This window comes from Stenella coeruleoalba (genome assembly GCF_951394435.1).
Source record: "Stenella coeruleoalba genome assembly, chromosome: 12".
NCBI classification, from domain to species: domain Eukaryota; kingdom Metazoa; phylum Chordata; class Mammalia; order Artiodactyla; family Delphinidae; genus Stenella; species Stenella coeruleoalba.
In genome coordinates, this window is record NC_137158.1 from 24,257,923 (window position 1) to 24,283,540 (window position 25,618).

General features: G+C 40.0%; 2 protein-coding genes across 4 annotated transcripts in view; both read right to left on the minus strand.

The window, feature by feature from the left end:
- Positions 1 to 2,021: 2,021 nt before the first annotated feature.
- GJA10 (gap junction protein alpha 10) lies at positions 2,022 to 10,541 on the minus strand (the record flags this gene model as incomplete). Its single annotated transcript, XM_079939589.1, has 2 exons — positions 2,022 to 3,168; positions 9,114 to 10,541. The coding sequence occupies 2 exons, from the start codon at positions 10,539 to 10,541 to the stop codon at positions 3,130 to 3,132; spliced, it is 1,467 nt and encodes a 488-aa protein (XP_079795715.1). The 3' UTR covers positions 2,022 to 3,129.
- Positions 10,542 to 17,238: 6,697 nt separating this feature from the next.
- Positions 17,239 to 25,618, minus strand: part of CASP8AP2 (caspase 8 associated protein 2) — a gene marked incomplete at its 3' end in the record, with an annotated part of 40,768 nt that continues 32,388 nt past the window's right edge. For 2 of the 3 annotated variants that reach the window (XM_079938668.1, XM_079938670.1), the window contains 4 exons: positions 21,775 to 24,895; positions 20,602 to 20,701; positions 19,973 to 20,025; positions 17,239 to 18,210 (listed from right to left, as the gene is read on the minus strand). In XM_079938668.1, coding sequence (XP_079794794.1) covers positions 18,207 to 18,210; positions 19,973 to 20,025; positions 20,602 to 20,701; positions 21,775 to 24,895 — 3,278 coding nt within the window. Of the gene's footprint in view, positions 18,211 to 19,968; positions 20,026 to 20,601; positions 20,702 to 21,774; positions 24,896 to 25,618 lie in introns of those variants that run through there. The other variant, XM_079938669.1, reaches the window with a different exon arrangement.

A 25,618-nucleotide genomic window follows, 5' to 3' on the forward strand; every position in this document is an offset into this window, starting at 1 on the left:
CAGTATAATTTCAGAATTGCTACCTTCATATCACTGTAAACAGCAAACTTACTAAATGGAGATTACAATTTGTTTGCAGGTTTTTTAAATTTGTTTGTTTCTTTGCTTTTTTGTTTTAAGCTAAAGATATATAGTTCAAGTACTGTGTTCCAAGTTTCCCTGGATTAGATCTTTTTTTTTCCTGTTCTAGGTGGATATATTACTTTGAAATGCAGATAAGTTCACCATATTCATAGGCCTTTGATTTCAAGTTGAAAAGTAAGAGAAGTTGACCAATGTTGTTAAAAGTATTAGAATGTTTGAGAGAACTTGAGGATTCCTACATGTTTAGGTACTAATGTAATAGGGAAGAACCTTTTGTATTCTATTACAAGTTAATCACTAAAGGGCTGTTGCCTATAAGCTTAAATTATACATAATGGCCCATCTCTGGGAACCCTGCTTCCCAGGTAATGAGCGTTAAGCTAGAATACCTTTGTTTCCATCACAGGAAACATCCTGACCAGGCCCACCTGTGAATGACTGCAGAGAGGAAGAAATTAACACATTCCCTCCCGAGGCTGATGGGAACTAGATGTTTGACTTTGCTGCCTCCCCTTCTAGTATAAAAGGAGCCTGAATTCTAACTCAGGCAAGATGGTTCTTTGGGGCACGAGCCCACCTTCTTCTCGGTCTGTTGGCTTTCCGAATAAAGTTGTTATTCCTTGTCCCAACAACTCATCTCTCAATTATTGGCCTGTCGTGTGGTGAGCAGTATGAGCTTAGACTCGGTAACACTCAGGAATGTTTTACTTGTCAGGGATTTTGTGTTTGTCCTACAAGTATGAAGTGTTTAAAAAACAGATTAAATGCATTACATTTATAAATGGAGTTTAAAATATTGAAGGGAATTTAATTACTATACTCTATAAATGGGAGTGATTATTAATTTAAGTTCCTCAAACATTAAAGTCCTCCAGGCCTTCCCCGGTGGCTCAGTGCTTAAGAATCCGCCTGCCAATGCAGGGGACACAGGTTCAAGCCCTGGTCCGGGAAGATCCCACATGCCGTGGAGCAACTAAGCTCGTGAGCAACTGAGCCTGCGCTCTAGAGCCCGGGAGCCACAACTGCTGAAGCCCACGAGCCACAACTGCTGAAGCCCATGCGCCTAGAGCCCGTGCTCTGCAACAAGAGAAGCCACTGCAATGAGAAGCTGCATACCTCAACGAAGAGTAGCCCCTTCGCTGCAACTAGAGAAAGCCCGTGCACAGCAACAAAGACCCAAAGCTGCCAAAAATAAATAAACTAATTTTAAAAAAAAAAGAATGAAAAGAGTAGTGAAGTGATGACTACTTGAGATGAATTTCTAAAAAAAAAAAAGTCCTCCTTTGGCCTTCCATTCTCATATTTCATGTAACAATTTTAATAAAACTCTGCATTATTTTGTTCTGTCATTACCATTACTGTTCCAGTAATCTAAAACTTTGTAACAAATTATTACCTTAAAACACAGTGACTTAAAAACATCAACCATTAATAATATTTCACAGTTGGGGAGTTCAGGAATTTGGGCAGGGCTCAGACGGCAATTCTTCTCTTCCATGAGATGTTGATTGAGGGCATTCAGTAGTATTGAGTTAGTAGATGGCCTGGTCTGGAGGGTTCAAGATGGGTTCACTCACATGTCTTGTGTCTTGGCAGGGATGGCTGGAAGGCTGGGCTCAACTGGAACTGTAAGCTGGGATGCTTACATGGCAACTTGGGGTTGAGAAGAGAGAGAGAGAGATCTCCAAGAAGGAGCCTGGATAGAAACTGCAAGATCCTAGAAGTCCTAGAACATCACTGTCCTTGAATCCTATGGTCAAGCAAGTCACTAAAGGCAGCCCAGATTGAAGGGGCTGGAAATTAGACTCCACTTCTCAAATGGAGAAAGCAAATTCACTCTTCTTCCACCTTTTTATTCTATGCAGGCCCTCAACAGATTGGCTGCTGGTCACCCACAATGGGAAGGCAATCTGCTTTACTCATAGTGCAGCCGGGCTAGGGCACAGGAGGTAGGGAATGAACATGAGGCAGGAGTCAGCCCACGAAGGCTTTATGTGCCAGGCTAAGGAGTATGGATTTTATCTCAGCAGGATATAGATAATGCAGACCTTTGTGTCTTTGGAACAAACTGGTTCTCCCAATAACTTGAAGCCTTTGTTACAAGGTGTGTGGCCAGGGATAGGAGAGTCTGGCCACGGGACAGAGGACAGGGCTAAGTGGCTCCTTCCATGGGAATTGAGTCCACCTTCCTGATTCTCAGAACTCAGACAGTAATGACCAGCCAACCAGCCTCACCGACTGGATAGTTAGTGGACATCACACAGCCATCCATGCCTCTGTGCTCTATAAGAAGTGTTCAGTGTTTTGATGCACCTCTCCTGGATGGCTCGGGACCACTGGGAGGGTGGGGAGGGTGAGGAAGTGGTGCTGGCTTCAGTCACTGCCCTGGAAGTTGGGAATGAGATTCCCCAGCACCTGCTGGCCCACAGTGATGGCATCACTACTGACCACGATCCCAGCAGAAGGATAAAGTCATGTGATGCGAGTGTTTGCCAGTGCTGTAACCAATATTTTATGTAATGGCATCTAGGGACGAACATCCAGCTGCTTCATCCCCAAGAAATGAGCTGATGAGAGGAAGAAAACAGAAAGCTTCCCTCCAGCCTCTGGTGTACAGACAGGAAGCGTGTTGAGCCCAGGCTGCAGGCAGAGCTCCCAGCCTGCTCTGGAACCACGTTCAAGGGTCCAAACTGCTGCTGCTGCAGAGTCAGCTACTGGTAGGGATGGTAGCACATTCCACTTCTCCTCCCCTCGGATGGCGGCTCTTGCCCCTAGATTTTCTCTGATGGGGTAGAGTGCCCTCCCTGGTGTGTGGAGAGCATTGGATCGGCCTCAGGCAGCATGGCCAAGCGGAGCAGTGAGAGGCTGAGCCCAGCAGTCAGGGAGCCCAGCTGGGAGCCCCCGATACACAGACATTGCCTGATTCATGGTTCTGGAGGGGATGGTTCTCAGAGTTCCTCCTGCAGTTTGAGCTGACAAACATACAACTTTTATCTCGCAGATGCCAGGTGCTCCTGAGTCTGTTTTTTCTGGTCCCAGGATGCATTATTTTTTCATAATAGATGAAAGTTCTAGAAGCATGTTCTGAAACAAAACAAAATAGACTCAAAGGGCTTGTAAAAGCCAGTCCTGCCTACCCACCTGAGACTCTTTGTGTGTCACAAATATCCCAAATCCAAACAAAAACCTCCTACAGAAGACAATCCCCCGACCTTGCCCCAGAGATGAACGTGCATGTAAGAGGTTCTGTTCCCCAACAGCGCTGTGGCAGAAGATCTGAATCCCACCTGCCATCTCCTCCTCATTATCCAGTTGTGGTTGTTTTGTCCAAGATCCAGGTCTAATACTAAAAGGCCAACCTTTTCCAAAGCTCCATCTTTGTCCCCTCCACAATTAACCAGAATTTTTGACTTTGCAGTAATGTAGAATGGGAAAACTGAACCAAATGTGGATGTTCCATTTTGTAATAATCTATCTTAAAAATATGCTACACTTAGGTTGCCTTGTGTAGGGAGAGCAGGAAACAGCAATGGGATATGGGAGAAGGACTTGGGTCGAGTCAGACAAGCTTGAGATACAATTCCAGCCCATCCACTCACTCAGTAAATATTAATTCATGTCCCTGCTATGTCCCAAAGACTGTGCTTTACCACATCCTAATTGCATGACTTTGGACAAGTCATCTATTTCCTTATCCTTAAATGGGAATAATCACAGAGTCACAGTGAAGAAGCCCATGGCAGTGTCTAGACCACAATCAGGGACTCAGTAAAGTGGGAGTCTTTCCTCCTCTTCTTTAGACTCTGTGGTAATTGATATATTATGTAAAGCTCCTCTGCCAAAAAGTTCAATAAATTGTAACAATCAACTCTTCAAACACCCATCTAATAACCCCTGTTAATAATGTTGAGTCAAAAAAACCTTCCCAAATGAGGCAAAGAACCTAGAAGTCACAGAGATTTTAGATTTAATATAATATTAAAATTTTAAAGACACCATACACAGGGATAAGAAGGAAGCGGACTGAGAGAATATCTTTCAATACATATATAGACAAGGAGTTAATACAATATCATAAAAGAGCTCCTAGAAATCAGAAGAAAAACAAATAACAGAAAAACAGACAAGGATAATTCATGGTAGAAATACAGATGGCTAATAAACATATGAACAACCTTACTAGTAATCGTGGAAATGTAAATTAAGACAAACATTTTGGAAATGTTGGGAAATGTTATGAAACATTTCTAGTTTGTCAAATTGGAGGTGGGGGGAGATAACGTCTGATATTGGCAAGAGTGTGGGGAAAGAGTGCTAATGCACTGGTAAAGAGGGTCAATTGGTACAGCCCTTCCTGAGCAAAAATTGGCAGCATCTATCAAAATGTAAAACGTGCATGCCCATTAAAACCAATAATTCCACTTCTAGGTACTGATCAAAGATATACGTATGAAACATTCACTGCAACATTGCCTGCGGCAGGAAAAACTTAGAACGGCTACATGGCTGTCAAGTATCTTATGGTTCATCAATTTCATGGAAAAGCGTGAGGCATGTAAAACCGAGGCATCTCCGTGGGTGCTGACATGGAGAGTCCCTGAGACATATCATTAATTAAGCAAAAGCAAATTGCAGAGACATCTCTACAGCAGGATCACATTTATATTTTTGAAAAAAATAAAAAATAGGTGCGGACATACATTTGTCCTCAAAGACAGACTGTGAATGCAGTGAGGAAGGTAGGGGAACACACCCCATTCTGTTCACAGTGATTGTCTTTGGTGAGGGAAGTGGGAATTGAGTACAGGTGAGAGTGACAGATGAACCCTCACATGGTCAGGTTCACATTTTACTCTTATGTTCTTTTACACTGCTTGAATGTCTTTCCATGAGCACGTACGACTTTAATTGGAAAAACAAGAAATAAGAAAAAGACTCTTCTTTCAAACGATTAATAGTGGTACCCCTGGTCTGAGCCACACTCCCCTCTCACCTGGACACTGTGCAAGCCTCCTAGCTGGTCTCCCTGACTGCACTCTTACCCATTGTCTTGGTCTATTTGGGCTGTTATAAAAAAATACCATAGATTGGGTGGATTATAAAGAACAGAAATTTATTGCTTATATTTCTGGAGGCTGGGAATTCCAAGACAAATGCACTGGCAAATTCAGTGTCTGGTGAGAGCTCAGTTCATGGTTCACAGACAGTCATCTTTTCACTGTGTCCTCACATGGTGGATGGGAAAAGGAGCTCTCTGATGCCCCTTTTATAAGGGCACTAATCCCATTCATAAGGGCTCCACCCTCATGACCTAATCACCTCCAAAAGGCCCCACTTCCAAATACCATCACACTGGGGATTAAGGTTTCACATATGAATCTGGGGGTGGGGGGACAAACATTCAGACCATAGCATCTCTACAAGAGATTCATCAGAAACAGTGATTTTAAAAATATACATAGCAGACCACCATCACTCCTGCACCATCCACCTCAAATTCCTTTCCATGGCCTATAACACCCAACAGATCAGCCCTTGCCCATTCCAACCTTGTTCCTAGCTCTCCCCTCCATGATCATGGCCCAAGAGTGCTCCCCAGGACCTTGGCACAGCTGGCACCATCAGCCGTGCCAAGGTCCTGGGGTGGGTGGGGCATCACAGGCAGAGGGACCAGTAAGTGCAAAGGTCCTCAGCTCTGTGGAACTACAGGAGAACGCTCTTTGTTAGCACTTCAATGTCACAAAAGATTGGAAGAGGTCACAGGGCAACCTTCTTCCTAATGCCAAAACCTTCCTCCTCTACAGTGGTGGTTCTGAGCTCTGGTTGCACATTGGAATCACCTGGGAGTTTTAAAAAATAGTATTGGGGGCTTCCCTGGTGGTGCAGTGGTTAAGAATCTGCCTGCCAGTGCAGGGGACACGGGTTCAAGCCCTGGTCCAGGAAGATCCCACAGGCTGCAGAGCAACTAAGCCCGTGTGCCACAACTACTGAGCCTGCTCTCTAGAGCCCGTGAGCCACAACTACTGAGCCCATGCACCGCATCTACTGAAGCCCTCGTGCTCTAGAGCCCGTGCTCCACAACAAGAGAAACCATCGCAATGAGAAGCCCTCGCACCACAACGAAGAGTAGCCCCCACTTGCCGCAACTAGAGAGAAAGCCTGCGTGCAGCAACGAAGACCCAACGCAGCCAAAAATAATAAATAAATTTAAAAAATAGTATTGGTGCTCAGGCTCTATCTGCAGAGGTTCTTATTAGGGCATTTTTCAAAGCTTCCCTGGTGATTTAAAGTAGAATGGGGCATGAGGATTACTACTCCACAGCATCTCTGACAGGTGAAGGCATTCAACGATGAGGAAAGTCTTCATCACAGAGGGTAGCATGGGTTCCTAAAACTCAACCAGCATTCTTCCCCATGCTCACTCGGCCAGACTAAAAGTCTGCTCTCCATGCCCAATTAAGTCTGTCCACAAAGAACCAACCTTTACAGAAACTTATTTAGTAATCAACAAGCTTAGACTTGAAAAAATTGCGGGGTTTGGGTGATGGCAAGGGAAATGTCTTGGAGTGGAAATCGCAGCTCTTCCAGGTGTTTTTTCTGACCTATAATAGCGTGGATTTCTTTTGCAGGACAGTTCTCTCTAAGGGGAGCAAGTGGCAAAGCAACTGTGGTACCTACCAGAAGTCATTTCCCTCTGAAACACCAACTGCTGCAATCAGAATACATCTGATTGAGCCCTAAAACTTCGGCCCTCTGGGACCTGATACAGTGTAAGAAGCTGTTTACAGTCCATGTATTGAAAGTGGATGTGAACAATCCTTTGCTTGCTGCGCTAATTTCCAATGAAAGATCCCTCTGTTTGCAGTAAGTATGATGTGTCAGCTACAGTGCTCTGGAGCTGACGGCTGTGGCCTCAATTCCCAAGACTTCCACCATTTGGGGAGTGAAGTGGCCTGTCAACCCCCTTTCAAGCCTTTCCCCTGTCAAGAGGCTTGGGGGAAAGTGACCATAAGTAGGAAATCTCTGTGGCCAAAGGCATTATTTATAATTCTTAGAAACATAAGCAGGGAAGAGGAAGATGAAAAAGAAAGAGGGCCTGTCACCTTCATCATCTTTTCTCCAAGCTCCTCAGCGAGGCTGGTCTCTCCCAAAAGATAATCTGAGATTAAGAAAATCTGCTTCAACTAAACACTGCTTTTTCTTCCTCAACTTTCTGTTAATACAAAGGCTCCTCTCACATGGAGTGAGGTACAGGAGAGAGAAAATGATGAAAGTTGTCATGCTGACTTCACAAATGCAGATAAGAAGCAGTGGCCACTGGCAAGGTTACTCTAAAATGGTGGATCTCGGGAGTTCCCTGGTGGTCCAGTGGTTAGGACGTGGCACTTTCACTGCTGTGGCCCAGGTTCAATCTCTGGTCAGGGAACTATGATTCTTCAAGATGCAGGGCATGTCCAAAAAGTAAAAAAAAATAAAAAATAAAATAAAATAGTGGATCTCAACCCTGGCTGTACATGACAATCGCCATGGGAATTTTAATAATACCAATCCTCCATCCCATCTCCAGAGATTCTGGTTTGATTGGAAGTGGATGGGTCCTGGGCATGGAGATGTTTTTAAAGCTCCAGGTGACTCTAACTCAAGCCAGAGTTGAGAACCCTGCTACAGTTTGGCATAGGGTTCCAAACAGCCATCGAATAATCTTACGCGTAATCTCCTGAGAAGACAGCTGGTCACTGACAAGAAATAAGTTTGAAAAAAAGCATTTTAGGAAAAATCTAGGTAGGATGATTCCTCCTCAAGGTATGGCGTTAGCGCAGTCACAAAATATCTCATGGGAGATACGAAACTAGGGTAGAAGGATTCAATCATTATTAACACAAAGAATGAAGCAAAGGAAAAAGCAAGAGTGTGAGTTCAACCAAGTGAACTCAATTGGGAAGTTCCCCTATTAACTTGGGGGATTTTTCCTTTTCATGGAAAAAAGTTGTTAGGAGCAGTACGTAAAACATGTGTCATTCTCTCCCTTTTTTTTTGTTTTTTTTCAGAATTGAGAAGAATCCACAGTAAATATCCATTATGCCTTACAATGGCCAGGGAATGTTTATTCCACAGTGGCTCTTCAGAGAACAGAATTATCAATACAATATTGATCTTCCTCTTTGTGAAATGTATCAACAAATATTTGTGTATGACTTTTAAATGCCAGAGCTATTAAAACAATGGAGCACACCCTCCTTCCTTAGTGAGACAAGGGCAACTCAAGGTTACAAATGATCCCTCCTCCATCCGTTTTCCACACTCTGATACAAAGAGCTGTCCAAAGCGCACCTCTGATCCAGTCACTCCTCTGCTGTACATCCTCTATGGGTTCTCCACTGCCTCCCTGCAAGGCCTCCATGCCCCCTTCTCCAACTTTCCCTCTCTCTGAAGCCCTCCTACTAGTCTGTGCTCCAGACACACGTGGCTCCCCAGACAGCCCTGCTATGTCACACCTCTCAGCCTTTGTCTGTGTTCTCCTTGTACTGGGACAGCCTCCTTCCATGTACCCCAGTCCTCCCAGGTCTGGAGAAACTCAGCACATCTTTCAAGACTCAGTTCAAAAGTAGCTTCAACTATAAAGCTTTTCCTGACCCATCCAGAAAGAATTGACTTCTCCCTCCTTTGCACACCACTCCCTCTAACATGGCACCTTACACTTGATCATTTATATGTTTACCTAATTTCCCATCCAGACTCTGAGCCCTTTGATGGTACACATGATATTTTATTCATTTATATACCCAGCACTTATAAGACTAATTGATAAAAAGTTTTCAATAAGTTTATTTTACGAATTAAATTCAACTGAATGTGTTAAATGGATTAATTTAACTCTCCATAAATTATCCTCTCTCTCCTCCTTTCCCTCTCTCTCAACACACACATATATACACAAAGAAGGAGGAAACAGAAGGCTAAGAAGTAACCAAAGTGGAACACCTCTTGTGAAAGTCCCATGATCAGTCAGGCTGTCTGTCTTTACTTACCATTGATGTTCTGTGCCCAGTGGCTGAAGGCAGAAGTGAGGGGCTGTTTTCCCGGTGCGGAAAGTCCAGGTAAGAGCTATTTTGAGAACTGGAGCTTACTGAGTCACTGTACAGCTGTCCCTTTTCAGACAGCAATCTGGCCTCGCGACTGCCCATGCAAGATCTGTCTGTCTGGGCTCTGCTCTCTCTCATGCTGCCATCGCTGTGTCTGCAGTGGCTGTGTAAACCTGTGAGAGCCTCCCCTGAGGGTTGCAGGTCCTGGGACTGCTCCCAGGGTCCTGTTGTACGTGATGGACAATGTCTAGGAGCCATCGTGGTATCTAGCCAGGACTGGGGCGTTGTAGTCTGCAAGCCAAAGGGAGAACGGTCTGGTTGCTGTGCCGAGTGCTGAATTCTAGCACCATCATCCCAGGGACACGGGCTGTGGACATGGAGCTGTCCCCTGTGCTGATCCGCCTTAGCCCAGTCTTTCTTACTACAGCAAGGGTCTACCTCAAGTTGCCTGGGCTGTGGGATTTGCCACGTGGTTTTAGAATTCGGCACATTGACTCGGAAGACTTGCTGTTGATTGCTGGCTTGAAGTAGAGAGACTCCTTCAGGGAAGGGAGAGCAATTCATACACTGCTGGGCCGCTGAATATTTTTTCAAATGAAATGGAGGTCCCCTTTCGTCCTCAATGCCCTCACCGCCGGATTTGTCATAAAGTGCCCTCATGATTTTCCTGACCCCCAGATGAAATATTTCCAGTACGTTGAGGAACAAAGAGATGGCTGCAATGCTGTGCATAAAGAGCATGAAAATGGTCTTCTCTGTGGGCCTGGACACAAAGCAATCCACTGCATTGGGGCAAGGAGGTTGAGTACATTTGTAAAGGGGGTGCATTTGAAACCCATAGAGCATATATTGGCCTATCATGAACCCTACTTCCAGCACAGATCTGGTCAGGATGTGTAAGACATAAGTACGCAGAAGACATCCTTTCAGAGGGACTTTTTGGATCTTCTTCTGCTCCTCCAACTTCCTCAGTTCTCTATTTATGTTTTGCTGCTCCTCCAATTCAAGCTCTGGATTCTCCATCTGGGCTGTAAGCTGTGACTTTTTCCTCCTCGTCTCTTTTTCAAAGGCCCTGAGGCTATAAAGTGCATGGCCCATATATACCAGAGAGGGAGAAGACACAAAGATGATCTGTAAAACCCAGAACCTGACCAAAGAGATAGGGAAAGCATCATCGTAACAGACAGTGTTGCAACCTGGCTGCTGGGTGTTGCAGGCAAATGCTGACTGTTCATCATCCCAGACATCTTCAGCAGCTACACCTAGTATCAGCATCCGGAAAACGAAAAGGATGGTCAGCCAGATTTTCCCCACCATGGTTGAGTGGGAGTGAGCTTCCTCTAGGATGCCACCCAATAAATTCCAATCCCCCATGGTAAGGGACTAATGTCTGAAATATACAGAAAACACTGAGGTTAATAGCATCCATGGATGTAATATATAAAGACGAGCTCATCAGTACAGCAGGTCCTCTCTTCGTGTCAACAAAACTACAAAGGATTTTCCAGCTCTAATATTTATGGCCTGTGCTTGCTGAAACAGGGTATTTCTAAGGAATATGTTTTGGGAAAAACACTAACGACCCTCCCCAATCTGACCCGATTCCCTTCCTGTCATCTTCTCTCCTACACAAAGTTGACTGTCATTCTGGTATACTCATTGGCCATCATATTTGTACAATGCATTCCATTCCACAATTTTGCTCATTTTTCTAACATATGAGAAGCCATATTTACCATACATCCTACATGATCTTAAATAAGCCTCAACTCCTCCAGGAAGTTTTCCCCAGCCATCCCAAGTCAGAGTGATTTTTCCCATTCCTAAATTCACACAACACTAGTGTTTATCCCACTCACTTGGTACTGTGCCTAAAATGAGTTTTGTGACAGTTGTCTTATGTTACCTTTCCTGAAAAGGTACTCTTTTTGCAGATAGGGACACTTTCTATTTCATTTTGGTCTGGCACACTAAGGTATCAATAAATAATAGTGGATTGAATTGTCTTCTCTTTTTAAAACTCAGTTCCTTGACTCTATCACTGGAAAAATCATCAACAGAAAAACAAAATAGATCCTCATTATGTATCATCGATGGTTCCCACCGCAAGACTGAAAGTACGAGTAAAGAAAACAGAACTCAGCCAAATAAACCCTCAGGAACTGGCACAGGGTAGCAGTAAAGATTAAGCAGGCTCAGAAACAGTACCAGCAATGACATATGATTACATCTACAAAGCCACATCTGCAACAGCAGGTTTTCACAGAAGCTCTGCTTCCTTAGAAGAAAAATGGGTGGTGGTGGTGGTGGGATGAACTGGGAGATTGGGATTGACATGTATACACTAATATGTATAAAATAGGTAACTAATAAGGACCTGCTGTATAAAAAATAAATAAAATTCAAACAAAAACAAACTAACAACAAAAAAAGAAGAAAAGTAAATATAAACTGCTTCTCTAGCAAGCTTGGGTGCTGGGAAAGAATCAAGGCATAGCTGATATGAATAGGTTACTCGGTTTACCCTGAAAAAACCAAATGTTTTTCAAGGTTCAATGAGGTTAAAATATTTGAGAGCTTAAAGGCTTCTAAGATGTGGAAGACTTCCATGTATGAAAGACATAGAAAAAAAACAGGATAAGTGCTATTAAGTTAAAACAGATAATGAAACAATTCTCTCCGTCCACAATTCATTCATTCAACAATGTTTACTAAAATGTTACTATCACATAGGCATTGTGCTAGATGCCAGGGAATTCAACAATGTATACCTGGTCCAGCCCTCACAGTACTTAGTCACCAAGGATGCCCAGTGACGTATAAAATGGACAGTGAAAAAAAACAGATGAATATCAACTCAAAAATATAAGAGAAAAAAACATGGAACTGTTATATTTTCCCTACTTATCTCCAAACACAAAAATAAATTCCAGATGGGATACAAGTATTAAATGTAAAAACTAAACTATAAAAGTATTAAAGTAAAATGTAAAAACATATTTTATATCTTGAAGTAGAAGGTGGCTTTTGAAGCCCATTAATGCCAGAAATTATAATTGGAAAAAACTTACAGATTTTACTCAACAAAACTGAATGGCAAAAGTCGAGATGTCCAGAAGACAACAACAACAAAAGTTACAAATTAGAGATAAATAAGCATTTGTGAATAATCATTGAATAGGTAGAAACCACTTAGGGACAAGAAGAAAAAGTAAGCCAATGACAAAACCTTGAAAAATAGCACAGGGGAAAAAAAGTCTACAGATTGGGGCTTCCCTGGTGGCGCAGCGGTTGAGAGTCCGCCGCTTGCCGATGCAGGGGACACGGGTTCGTGCCCCGGTCCAGGAAGATCCCACATGCCACGGAGCGGCTGCGCCCGTCAGCCATGGCCGCTGGGCCTGCACGTCCGGAGCCTGTGCTCCGCAACGGGAGAGGCCACAACAGTCAGAGGCCCGCGTACTGCAAAAAAAAAAAAAAAAAAAGTCTACAGGTGAAAATGAGAAATGGCCAAAGAGAAAGAGGGGGAAAACCATTAAGGGCAATGTCACTGAAACCAAAGCAGGACAGTTTCAAGAAGAGAATTGCTGACAATGCTAAATACACATACACGTAGCACTATTTAAATAAATAAATTTAATGGTGGGATATACCATGCTCAGTGATTAGAAAACTCAAAATTTATAAAGACAACAATTCTCCCCAAATTAATTCATCCATAGATCACTGAGTAAAATGAAATCCTATAAATATACATATATGTGTATGCATATGTATAGGAAATGCATGTGTATGTGGCTATAGAAGTATGGAGAAAAAATACAGAAGGGCACACATGAGGAAGTTCATATAGGTTACTGGAGGTCTGTAGGAGAACATGAGGGTGGAGGGTGGAGCTTAAAGGGAGAGGCAAAAAAGAAAAAGGAAAAGGAAAAAGACTCTTCTAAGAAAGCATGACTGATTTTTATCTAATATATACATTTATGTAAATGTATAGCGGTATGTACATGCATATGTATAAACAATATTTTAAATTAAAATTTTAAAGTAGTAGGTACTTGTCAGAGTTTGGAAGAGGTATTAAGGAGGCTATTTTTACTCTATATACTTGTGAATTGTTTGTAATTCAAAAATTAAAAATGTAGTCATCTCTAGCACATGCAAATAAAAAATCAGATTTAAAAATTGTGGACTTCTGCCTCATTAACAGAAGCAATAATTTACTAAGCTCTATCCTCTCTTAAAGAGTTTAGGTCCTTTCCCATAATTATTCCTTTAAAATTGTCTGGCCATTATTCTTTATTTAAAGAAAGAACTCCTTTATTAGCACTTAAAAAAAAGCTAGAGGTTCTATTTTCTGTAAAAACCCCAAGGTGAAAAAGCTAGCTCATTTTATCAACTTATTCTCTGTTTAGAAATCCTAAACTATTTAATGCTTCTTTTTGCCACTCTCGCTTTAAAACTAGTAAATTATAATTTTTAAATAGCAAGAAAAGGAACACCGAAAAACAGAAATACATGAAACAGAAATACAATCATGCATATGAGCATGCAAGAGCAAGATCCTTTAGACAAGCATTCCTATGTTTCCTAAAAAAAACCTGTTTTTTACTATTAAATAACTACAGGTCCAAGAAATATTCTTGAATTTTCTTTTATTATCAAATACTAATTTAGCCTCTCCTGTGTAAAAAGTCAGTGCTCCTTTCCTGAATTTTATTTCAAATATTATCTTTGTATCCCCACAGGGATTTCCTATATTTCTTATAAACAAGAGATACCATGTATTTACAACTTACCTTAGGAGTGGATAAAAAATTAATGACTGGGCTCAAAGAACCTTCAAGTTGGACCATGTGTGGCTAATTAGTGGAAATACTGCTGGTTGCAGATGTAAAAGCTCTCACCCACTGGCTGTGGGGACCAATGCGGAATAAGCGCAGTAACTTTGATCAATGGAGTCTAACCTAGTCCTCCCCTGAGGTCAAGGTGTCCTTTGGTGCTTTTTAATTCTCTTGTCATATTTTTTTCTAATTGGCACGAAGCTGGAGACCCTCCTAGTATATCATATTTGGAAATGAAAGGTGAAACAAATGAGAATTTTCCTTTTTTGTTTGTGGATGATAATGGTGATTTGACTTTGGGTGCATTTCTTTCAGTCAATTGATTGCTCTGGGAATTGATGTCACAGATCAATGGGTCATGTCCAATTTCATCAACAGCTGCCTGGGTTGAGTCTGGCCTCACCAAATGGGAACAAATAATAAGTGACAGTCAAACCCAAAGTGCTCTTGCAAATCATGCCAGGCTGAAAGGAGAAATAGCTCAAAAAGAAATTAAGCATTTTTAGACCACCAAGAGGGGGCTGTGCCTGGTCTGTAGGTTATGTGTTCTAGCAATATTCTATTAGGCTGAAACAGGCAGCTCAGGAAAATTTTCTTTTCCAGTAGAGAATGTGAGAACCTTAGAAACCTATATCAAATTTTCGTAAAGTGTTTTAATTCCGAGAGGTCAAATGATTTGCCCAACGCAGAGACCAGATCTCCTAACTCCCAGCCTTGTAGCATCTTACATTAGTCACATGTCAAGTACGCAATCTAACTGCCACCTTAGAGGAGTTGACAGCAATGGTGTCCCTAGAACACAGCTCCAAGGCACATTTCTAAACCTGCTCTTTTCCATATAAAATACAGAAAGTGCATAAAGTTATTGACACTTCATAAGTATCATCTGCCTATTCTATTTTCATATATTTAATTTTAAAAAATGGATGATAATGAAAGGTAGACAGGTAAAGAGGTTAAATTTCCACTACCCCAGCACACTAGCCTCAAATACAAACTGACTGTCAGAATTAACTAGAGGTGAAAACACACGATGTATTAATATGTGTATCTGTGTAGTATAGGGTACATTGTCCAAGAAAGCCCTTGACATTTAATCCTAAAAGTCAGCTGCAAAGTAATTAATACCTTTAATGCATTTTACCAGAGCCAAAACATTAAAATCATACATTTAGGGCTTCCCTGGTGGCGCAGTGGTTGGGAGTCTGCCTGCCGTTGCAGGGGACACGGGTTCGTGCCCCGGTCTGGGAGGATCCCACGTGCCGCGGAGCGGCTGGGCCCGTGAGCCGTGGCCGCTGGGCCTGCGCGTCCGGAGCCTGTGCTCCGCGGCGGGAGAGGCCACAACAGTGAGTGGCCCGCGTACCGCCAAAAAAAAAATCATACATTTATGAAAAGAACAACTCAGAAGCGTACATGGAATAACCCCTAATATTAGTTGCCTCAAGGAAAGGTAACCCAGTGACTGGAGAAGAGGTGAGATGGATACTTTTATATGGTTCACTGAACAGTGAATGTATTACCTATTCAAGAAAATAAATGTGTAAACTAGAATATAAACAATAAATGGAACCATATATCTGATTTTTTAAAGTCTTCAGCAGGTGAATCAATCTTATCACTTCACTCTTGAAGACTTTTAGCAAGTAGGTGAATATCTTTAAGACAGAGGCACACAGTGGGCAACTCTCCATAACCTCACAGTAATAATTGGAAGTTATTGATGAGGTAAGTAATATTAGCACTACACAGCTGTGGGAAAGACACCCACTGCCTCCTTCCAACCGGCCCGAAGGCTGAGCAAATATCTGCACACTAAAGGCTGAGAACCACTCCATAGACAAGTTTTTTTTTTTTTTTTAAGTTCCTACTTTAACTCTCACCGAAAGTTATGCTGAATCTATGGAGTCACTAGGAGACCCAAAACACACTCAGAGAAACAGAAGGGAACAGAAAGCCTAGAGAGAATAAATGTCTCAGGACAGAGAAAGATGCACACAGGGTGAGAGCTTCACTAGCCACTGCCTTTAAGGCTCGTCAATGGTGCCCGTATTCACCATGCCACCTTGTTCACACCTAGTGATATAAACTCCTATGGGCAGAAGTGGAAACCAAACACTTCGTGACTTGCTTTATTGCAGTATTTGCCTTATTGCAGTGGTCTGGAACCAAACCTGCAGTATCGCTGAGGTCAGCCTGTACACACTTTACCAAGGTATCTGATCACTCACCCCTAGTTCTTGAAATATTCCCTGCACTTGTTTTTTGAGTATTCTCTCCAAAAATGTTTACACTGCGGATCTTTGAGTGATGAATATTAATGTTTTTTATTAAACCCTCACATTTGAATAACAATTTAAATGGATATAAAATTTTAGGTCCAGTACCTTAAAAATACTGTTTCCTCACAGCCAGCATTGCTCTTCTGAAGAGTAAGGTCAATGATTCTTGTTCCTTTATACAAGGATTGACTGTTTAAAAACCTTTAGATTTTTCTCGTTATCCTTGATACTCCTAATTTCAGTATGTGTCTAGATGTGGGTACTTTCTTCTTTCCTGTTTGGCACTCTATGGCCCTCTCAATCTTCAAATTTTTTCTTCTTCTGACCTCATTTGTTACTTGAATGTTGGCACATCCTACTTCTGTCCCTCATCCCACTTACATCTGCATTTATTTTCTATTTATCCTTTTTTTTGCTGCCTTCTGGAAGAGTTTCTCAATCCAACTTTTCAACTCACTAATTCATGCATCAGCTGTATCCACTCCATTTTCATTCCATTTTATTACATTTATTTTAAATATTATATTTTTAATATTTCTACGTGGTTAGTTCTGATTCTTGTACCACACTGCCAAAATCTTCTCTTTTTCCTTTTAACGTTTATTGGCTTTATCTTAGATTGTTATGGTCTTATGTAATCCTGTTTATTTTCTTTTAAACCAGTGGTATCTCTTAGCTGCTACTTTGTTTTGGCTTGGGAACTCATTCACCTGGTGGTAAGGGTTCTGAGTGATAGAATGCACTGGGGAAGGGCTGAGGGCCAGCCCTCTAGGCAGCCTCAGCACTACAAAACCACAGTTCATTATTTCAGTTCGTTATCTACCAAGTAATCCTTCAGGTCAGGGCTTCTCCTGCAGATACTGGACACTGTGGGAGAAATGGCAATTTCCTCAAGTAACTTCATAGAGTCCAAAGCCTAGATTGTAACCCATCAGTACCACCAGTCTGAAGGGGGGAGGGATGAATAAATAATGCATAGCTAGTTAATCCTTACCTGTTTTTCCCAGATCTTCACCCCAAAGGAGTTTTTGTGCTGCCCTGATTTTGTCTGTGAGGACACCTGCAGCACTGTTCGCTGTACCATTACCTGCTGCGAGAAAGCAGGCAAAGGCAACTGGTTTTCTCCAATTAATCTGCTCCAACACATTCAGCCAGCCACGCATTCAGTCAGCCACACCCTTACCAAGAACCACTTCAAAAGAGCCCCCATGTCCTCTGGGAGTTTTACCTTTTTTTTTGGTTTCAATTGTTATCTAAGCACGTTAAAAGAACATTCTAATCAAAATATAACAGAACTTTACATGGTTTTATTTACACATTACTGGTAAAGAAAGCAAACTTTATATAAAAAGTTTTATACAAATAGAAAAGTCCTTGGCTAGGTACAGCCATTTATGTGTGTGTATACACCCAAACATACACACACAAACACAAAGTATTTTACATCATTATAATTATACATATTTACAGATACACTATTTAAATTATTTTACAATTTACCAAATTGAGGACAGGCAATTAGAAAAGCAAATAAAAATGGATGAAACGAACTAAATAATGGTTAAGCTTAAAATTCTACAAAACTATTTTAAAAAATCTAGAAAGAAAGTCATTTCTTTGAAATATCAAAACTAAGGTTTCAATACTGTTTTGTTGTTGCTTTTATCTTAATAACAAGTTCTAACCTGTTTAAAAATAAATATCATGACCAATAACAGATAAGCAAATCAGACTGATGTCAGGAACAAGGTGAACATGCTGGCTTGAGATTAAGAGTCAGCAAGTTATGACAAATGCAGATTATTATCTGGTAATCAAATGTCATAAAACTGCCCTCTCCTTCCCCATTAAAAACATGAAGAATTCCAAGCTTCTGTGTAGTTTGCAATATCAATTAAGACTCCAAGGAATTCAGCAACTTATCTGTAATGTAAGAAAATGCTAAAGTTATGATTCTATTTTTCTGATATGACCATCTCATAAAGTGTTGTTCTTTTAAATGAGTTCTCTTAGATAATAAATATTGGTGGTTAAAGAACTAGCTTTTTATAGACTCAGTTTGGTAACTTTATCCTTACACTCTGATTTTGATAAGAATGTAATGAGACTATATAGTACCTGAAGGAAAAAAAAATCAGTTAAGAAACAAACTAGGGATTGGGATTGACATATATACACTAATATGTATAAAACAGATAATAAGAACCTGCTGTATAAAAAATAAATAAATAAAATAAAATTTAAAAAAAAACAAACTAGGAATGAAATAACTCACTATTTGTGCTATCATGCAAGCAAATAAAATCTCAAGTACCAAATCCATTAAAAGATTGTAGATTTGTAATGGAATTTGGAAATTTCAAACTAATAAGTGTCATTTCCAGATACAAGTTAGTTCGTTCATGAAGGGAACATTATCTTCAACAAGAGAATGGAAGTCATATTTTAAGATAACGTTCAAATAAAACAAAAAAAACCTCAGTTTAATTTTCTAAAGGCAGTGAAAAATTTACAGCATAGTGAATCTGAAAAAAAAACAGGCCATTTTGCATCAAACTATTTTTTAAAGGTTCTTTAGAATAAGCTTTTTCTTCAAATTCCTCATTATGCAATCTTACATTCTGAATTATATAAACAGAATTTTAATGTCAGAGTACACTACTAAATATCTTTTGAAGATTTCATTAACAAACTAGTTACTTTGAGAGGATACTGAAATTAACAGATTATCTAAAGACAGTAATTTACACTGGGTTTAGAAACAGATTTTTATAACTCAAAAGTATTCAGAACCCTTCACAATGAGATCAATGTCCAAATATGGTTCTTCTTCAGAGTTAGTTTTATTTAAAGTTGGGCATTCTGGATTCAAATAATTATGACTACAAATCAACTGAAAAACAGTGATATGTTAAATATCTTTACAATCTTCCTTACATAAAAGTCCAAAATATCTAAGCAATTGGCTCAGGTCTTATAGGAAATACCTGATAAACATTATTGCCTTAATAAACCCGTGTAAGAATGGCTTAAAGAAACATGTCTGTGAACATTATTAATAATGTAACATGGTAAATCATGTCACCTCTTCAGATGACAATGGACTTCACGTTTATAAATGTATGTTTTGTATTTTAGCACTCCTAATTAAAAATGTAAACTATGTTAAATTACGACTGCACAGATTTCACTGGCTATGAAATATAATGCTACTCAAGAATGTTTTCTTGCCTTTTTTTTCTTTTTTTGGCTGAGCCATGCGGCACACAAGATCTTAGTTCCCCGACCAGGGACAGAACCCAGGCCCCTGGCAGTGGAAACACAGAGTCCTAACCGCTGGGCCACCAGGGAATTCCCTCAAGAATGTTTTGTTTTTCTTCATCGATAAAAATTTATTATCAATCATCAAATGGATTTCCCGCCACTTTAGACTCATCAACACTCAGAAGGCTAAGGAGAGATGCTGATCTGCACTGCAGCAGGTCTCACTGACCACGTCCCTGTGGATGAGGTGCCTCAGAAGCCTGCACGAGCAACCATTCTCCAACCTGTGACTGAAACAGGAACTCAGCTGGATGTCTCTCACCCACCACTCACATCTTCAATGACTAACAGGCCATTAACTGCACAGGTACAGTGTCAAACATTTACTTTACTAGCCTACCGTAGTGTAACCATTAACTACCTGCATTTTGACTTTTCAAAGAGCTTCATTAGCTGCTGGAATCTTTCTGAGACCTGAAAAATTTTAAATGAGGGTTAATTATAAACATCTCAATATATATTTTTTTATCTTTGATGAATATTTTCACAAACCATCTAAAGACAGAGTAAGTTACCCTTAATTATAAAGGTAAAGTAATAGTTAGAAAAACAAAATATCTTCATAATAAAGGCAATTGCTAGTTTAACTTTTCAATATCAAACTTTCTTAAACAGGCAAATATCATTACAAAATTGCTCAAGATCAAATAAGTAAATGGCAAAACAACAGAATAAAGAATTCGGATTGTTTCAGACTTCTTCCACGATCACCAAGTTTTTAACAGTCTTTTTTTTTTTTTTTTTTTTTTTTGGCTGCACCACGCAGCTTCAGGGATCTTAGTTCCCTGACCAGGGACTGAACCCGTGCTCTCGGCAGTGAAAGCATGGAGTCCTAACTACTGGAACACTGGGGAATTCTCCAAAGAGCCATACTTTTAAAGAAGTTGGCTAACAAATAGCTATATATTTTAAACACATTAAAAATCAAACCTAAATATTTAGAGTAGTAACATCTGTGAGACTATAGAGATGTAAAACTGGGGTAGTTACCTGATACGGATTTTTATTCAACTTGGCAGCTAACTGAGAAAATGTTTTCAACGACGGCCCTTTTTTCTGACACTCCAATAAAATTTCCCGGTCATCATTTCTGAAGGGGGAAAAATGTTATTTAGCTTTTGTAGGTTCGAACAGAAAGGTAACAAAAATTCCATTGCCTTACTATCTACCAATAAGAGTTGACATTTTTATTAAAACCCATAAAAAAAGAACAAGTGTGTATACTAAAATACGGACAATGGTTATCTCTGAGAGATAAGATTATGGATGATTTTAATCTTTGACTTCATACGTATTTCCCAAATTTTCTAAAACAAATACTAATGTATGTTTCTAATGACAAAATAAAAGATTTTTTAAAATTCTACTTGTAGTGTGTATAGTACTTTAAAAATTAGGGCCCAAACGTGATCACAGACCTGATAAGTGAGAAGAACCAAAAAGTAACACAGAAGCCAGACCTTCTAATCCCCAGACCTCTGCTTCTTCTACACGGTCTGAACCAATGTGCGTTATTATAGTCTCTGAGATTTTACCATCTGCAGGTTACCCGAAATGAAGGCATTGAGGACTGAGGTCTTAAACAAAATTGATCACCAATTTCAACAAAATTCATTCTCTCTCATTATGCACTCTAGCCGGTCTAGAGATCATGCACCTCTGGTTCAATGGTTCCCAACTGTGGTCACCTTGACATCCAAAATGGGGTCTTTAAATCTGCATTTCTTAAAAATCTCACAAAGAAGTCAAAAGTACAACCTGTTTTTGAAGCTTCTAATTTCGGGGGGAAAACTCAAATTACAAACACCCACACTTTTTGTCCTATTCACTACCTGTCATTCCTCCTTTCTAAAATGTGCGTATACACACACATTACAAACGAAAGAATTTTTCTTTTTCATTGAAAAGTGAAGTTAAAAACATAATGAAAAGTTCTGTCCACGGTGCTAGTACACATCGCTGGTTAAGAGCCACTGCTCTAGACTGTTCTACAGTACAGCTGGGTTGTATCCTAGAACGTATCTTCTACCAACTTTGGCCACTTTTGAAGTAAGTCATCACTTTCCCTATTTTAAGATGGGACAAAACTATGATGACATGACAGAACAGATTGCTGGTATCTTAAAATTTCCTGGTGATTTAATAGTCTCATTAGATTCTTACCTTGTCCACGAAACTATAATTTCTCCCTTCTTTTTAATAACATTCTTTGCAGAAAGGCCTGTAAGAGAAGTGGCAGATGCTGCTGAGGCATCCTTAGTCCCTGGGCTTTCCTTTAATGACGAGGGATCTTTAGTTACTACAGGGGCCTTTTTCTTACTGGCTTTCTTTCGGTGAGCATCACCATTCTCACCAGAATCTTGGGTAATTTTCTTAGTCTTTTCCCTGCCGGTTAAGTCTGCTTCCTTCCTCTGTTTTTTCTGAGAAGGATTTAGATCAGAAAGATTTTTCCTCTTTTTGTGAGCATTATCCAAAGCCCCAGGCAACTCTGAACTACCAGAATTTGATGCCAGCTCTGATTTTAAATCAACCTTTTTCACTTCACCCGAACTGGGAAATGCCGAGGTTAAATCGATACAGGCTTCCTCAACAATGCATTCCAAAGGCCTGTTTGCCACTTGCACCTTTTCTTCCTTTGAGTTATCTTCATCTACACATATCACCTGACACCCCAAGTCTTCAACAGCCAAAGCAGGACAGTTACCTTCATTTTTACTGTCACTTGAAACATCTTGTGTCAAATCAATAAAAGCATCTACAGTATCAGGCTGCATATTGTCCAATACTGGAGCATTTTGATCCACACTGCTTCCAGAACATCCCAACTGCTCAATATTTAAAACTGTTACTTCTACGAATTCCCCCAACTTTTTGGTCTCGGTGACTGGATCTTTTGTGAGGTCTATATATGCGTTTGGAAGATGATCCTCGACAGAATGTGGAATTTCTTCCATTGGAGGCAATTCTTCAACGCTTTCAGGTACTTTTGGCTCCCATACTTGATGCAACTTGAAACATTCTTCAACTACTTCAGTACTATGAACCACTTTACCTGAAGCATCTTTAAGAAATTCATATATATCGGGAACCTCTGTTTGTATCGTACAGTCCTGTTCTTCATGAACTGATTTACTGCTATCAACATTTTTACTGGAAATTTTCAATTCCTCCACAGATTTAAAAACTCTGTACTGACATGAAATATATTTTTTCTCCACTGTTTCATCAGCTTCCTTTTCCACTCTTGGCAAAGATTCATCAGCCACCATATTCTGTTTATGACTAGGGGAGGTAGATGGTGCCGCACGGCGTATTTTCACAATGAAATGATCATTGGACTTTTCCATTATGACAGCGTGCATGGGTAGATTAGGGTGGTACTGAAAGCCTGGAGCAATAGACCGGCTTGTCCATGATGAAGAACAACTTGATTTACTGCTTGAATTATCAGACTCCAGGGCTAAATGAATGTCCTGTTCAGATGCATCCTCTTCCTCAAGTAAGGCATCTTCACTAAAATGGGCACTAATAACTTCTTCGGGCGTTGAATTAGACGAAACATCTGACTTTAAGAAACTGAGATGACCATCTGACTTCAGAGGTGATGGTACTGTTAAAGAGACTGCTAGATCTTCAAGAAGTATGGAGGAAACACAGGGCTTACTCTTTTCTGAACTACATACATTATCTTTACTTAAAGATATGTTAGTGGACACTTCAAACATACAACTTTCATCCAACACATCAGGATGAACTGGCAATGAAAGCCCTGAAGACAGAGACGGACCTTTCTCAGATGACAATAATGACCAATTATCATCACTAATCACCTTAGGACAGGGAGAAACCACCCCTGAAACGAGCTCTTCCGTTGTACAAACTGGTAGAGATTCACATTTAAGAGTCTCTAGCATCTGTTTCGCTGGTGTCTTTAACTCCCACTCACTTTTTTCGTTACAGTTAACACTGTTGTCCAAAAGATCAGAACCTTGCAACAAACTTTTAAATATTTCTCCCATCTGTGCATCACTCACTAAATTAAAAGTAAGGCTAGATGCTTGCTGCTCAGTAAGAATCTCAAAACTGCGTTCTGGCTTCAAAGCAGCGTGCTGGGATGCCTGTGAGTCCTCTATGGTACTGCCTTCCATTTTTCCTGCCTTCGGGCAGTTTGGTTCCAAGGACGCCTCTTCAAATTGAGGGTTCTTAATATTACCAAAGCAAGTGTTAGTACTTTTTTTAATGTTGTGCTTTACTCTGTTAATACTGGAATTATTTTGCTCTTGATGTTTTTCCTCCGATTTTTTACAACCTACTAAAGACTTAGAGTAACCAGAATCTTCTGATTTGGGGGGTTTCTCCTTCAACATTTCTTTGCTGGAGCTGCCTACATTCCCCTTCTGACAATTTGAATATTGTGCTTTCTCTTTATTTCTCTTTTCAAGTTTTCCTTCGTCACTGTCACTGCCAATGTTTATGGAGTCACAAAACTTTGCTAAGATTTTCTTAAGCGTTGTAAACAAGTGATCAAGTTGTTCATCTACAAATTTCCACAATTTTTTTTTCATATCTGGTAGCTGCTGTTCAAATAAACGATCCACGATGCCATTCTTTTTAACTTGCTTAAGTTTGGATTCTATAACATCACAGAGATTCTTCTGTAAAGTAGTCACTGACTTAGAGATTTTGGATAAGTCAAGGTGTTTAATTAGTGATGTAAAACTCAAAATTGCTGACTCAATAATTCTATGAAATTGTATTAATGAAAATTTTACCTTGAATTTCATATAATTTTTCCTTACATGTTTTCTTATCATTCGTAACATGTGCACAACCTCTCGGACAGAAGAGGGTGCAGCAATAATTGGCACTATTTTTTCCAGGCTGGAAGTGCCCACTAACCTATCTTTCTTCTCTGTTTTTGAAGATCTGCTAGATTCAGTTCGTCTTTTATTCCATTTGCTTTTGGTCTGATGGATTTTTATAGAAGATATCTTCCTACTGTCTTTATCCAAATGCACAGTGCTTTTCCTACTTCCTGGGTTAGTTCTTGTGTTCTGCACTTCAGCAGAAGCTCTTGGGTTGGTACTTTTGTCAAAACGTTTTTGTGGTTCAGATTTTTCACTGTCGCTTATAATTTCTCCTTCTTCTAATTCATCTGAAGATGAATTCTTGTGGGAGTCTGCTTCTGTAAATTTGTCAGATTTGCAAATTGGCTTTTGATTTTCCTTATTGAGATCAGACTGACTCTTGGAGGCAGAATGAGCTAAATTTGGTGGAAACACATCTGTGGAAGAAAAAAGCATATTATAGTCACATGACTACCGAGTCTTTGTCATTTAACATTTCCATACTAAATATAACAAAAAATTAAATGTTGAGGCAATTTATTATTTTAACAGCTTTTACACTATTTACACTATATTACTCTAAAACGTACTCATGTCATGAGTCTCAGAAAGTGCTTGACAATAGTGATAGTATAGAGTTTGGTCATTTGGATAAACAGCAACCAACTGTTCAGGTTTCTTTACTTGATGTTAGCAGCATCACCTACTCTATGCCATTTGATGATGGCTTTTGGACAACAAAAATATACCTGAAAGCAAGCAAGGAGTATTTGAGACAATCTGTTCTACCATTCCCTTTTGTTGTATAATTAAGAATTACCTAAATCTAGACTAAAGGCTCAATGTACATTTCTAGGTAACAACAAAGGTCTGAATAATAATTATCAAATAAAAAGCACTAACAAAATAATGTCATTTGCAGCACCATGGATGGACCTAGAGATTGTCATACCGAGTGAAGTTAAGTCAGACACAGAAAGACAAATATCATACGATATCACTTATATGTGGACTCTAAAAAAAAGGGTACAAATGAATTTCTTTACAAAAGAAAAGTAGAGTCACAGATGTAGAAAACAAACTTATGGTTACCAGGGGATAGGGCAGGGAGGAATAAATTGGAAGGCTGGGATTGACATATACACACTACTATATATAAA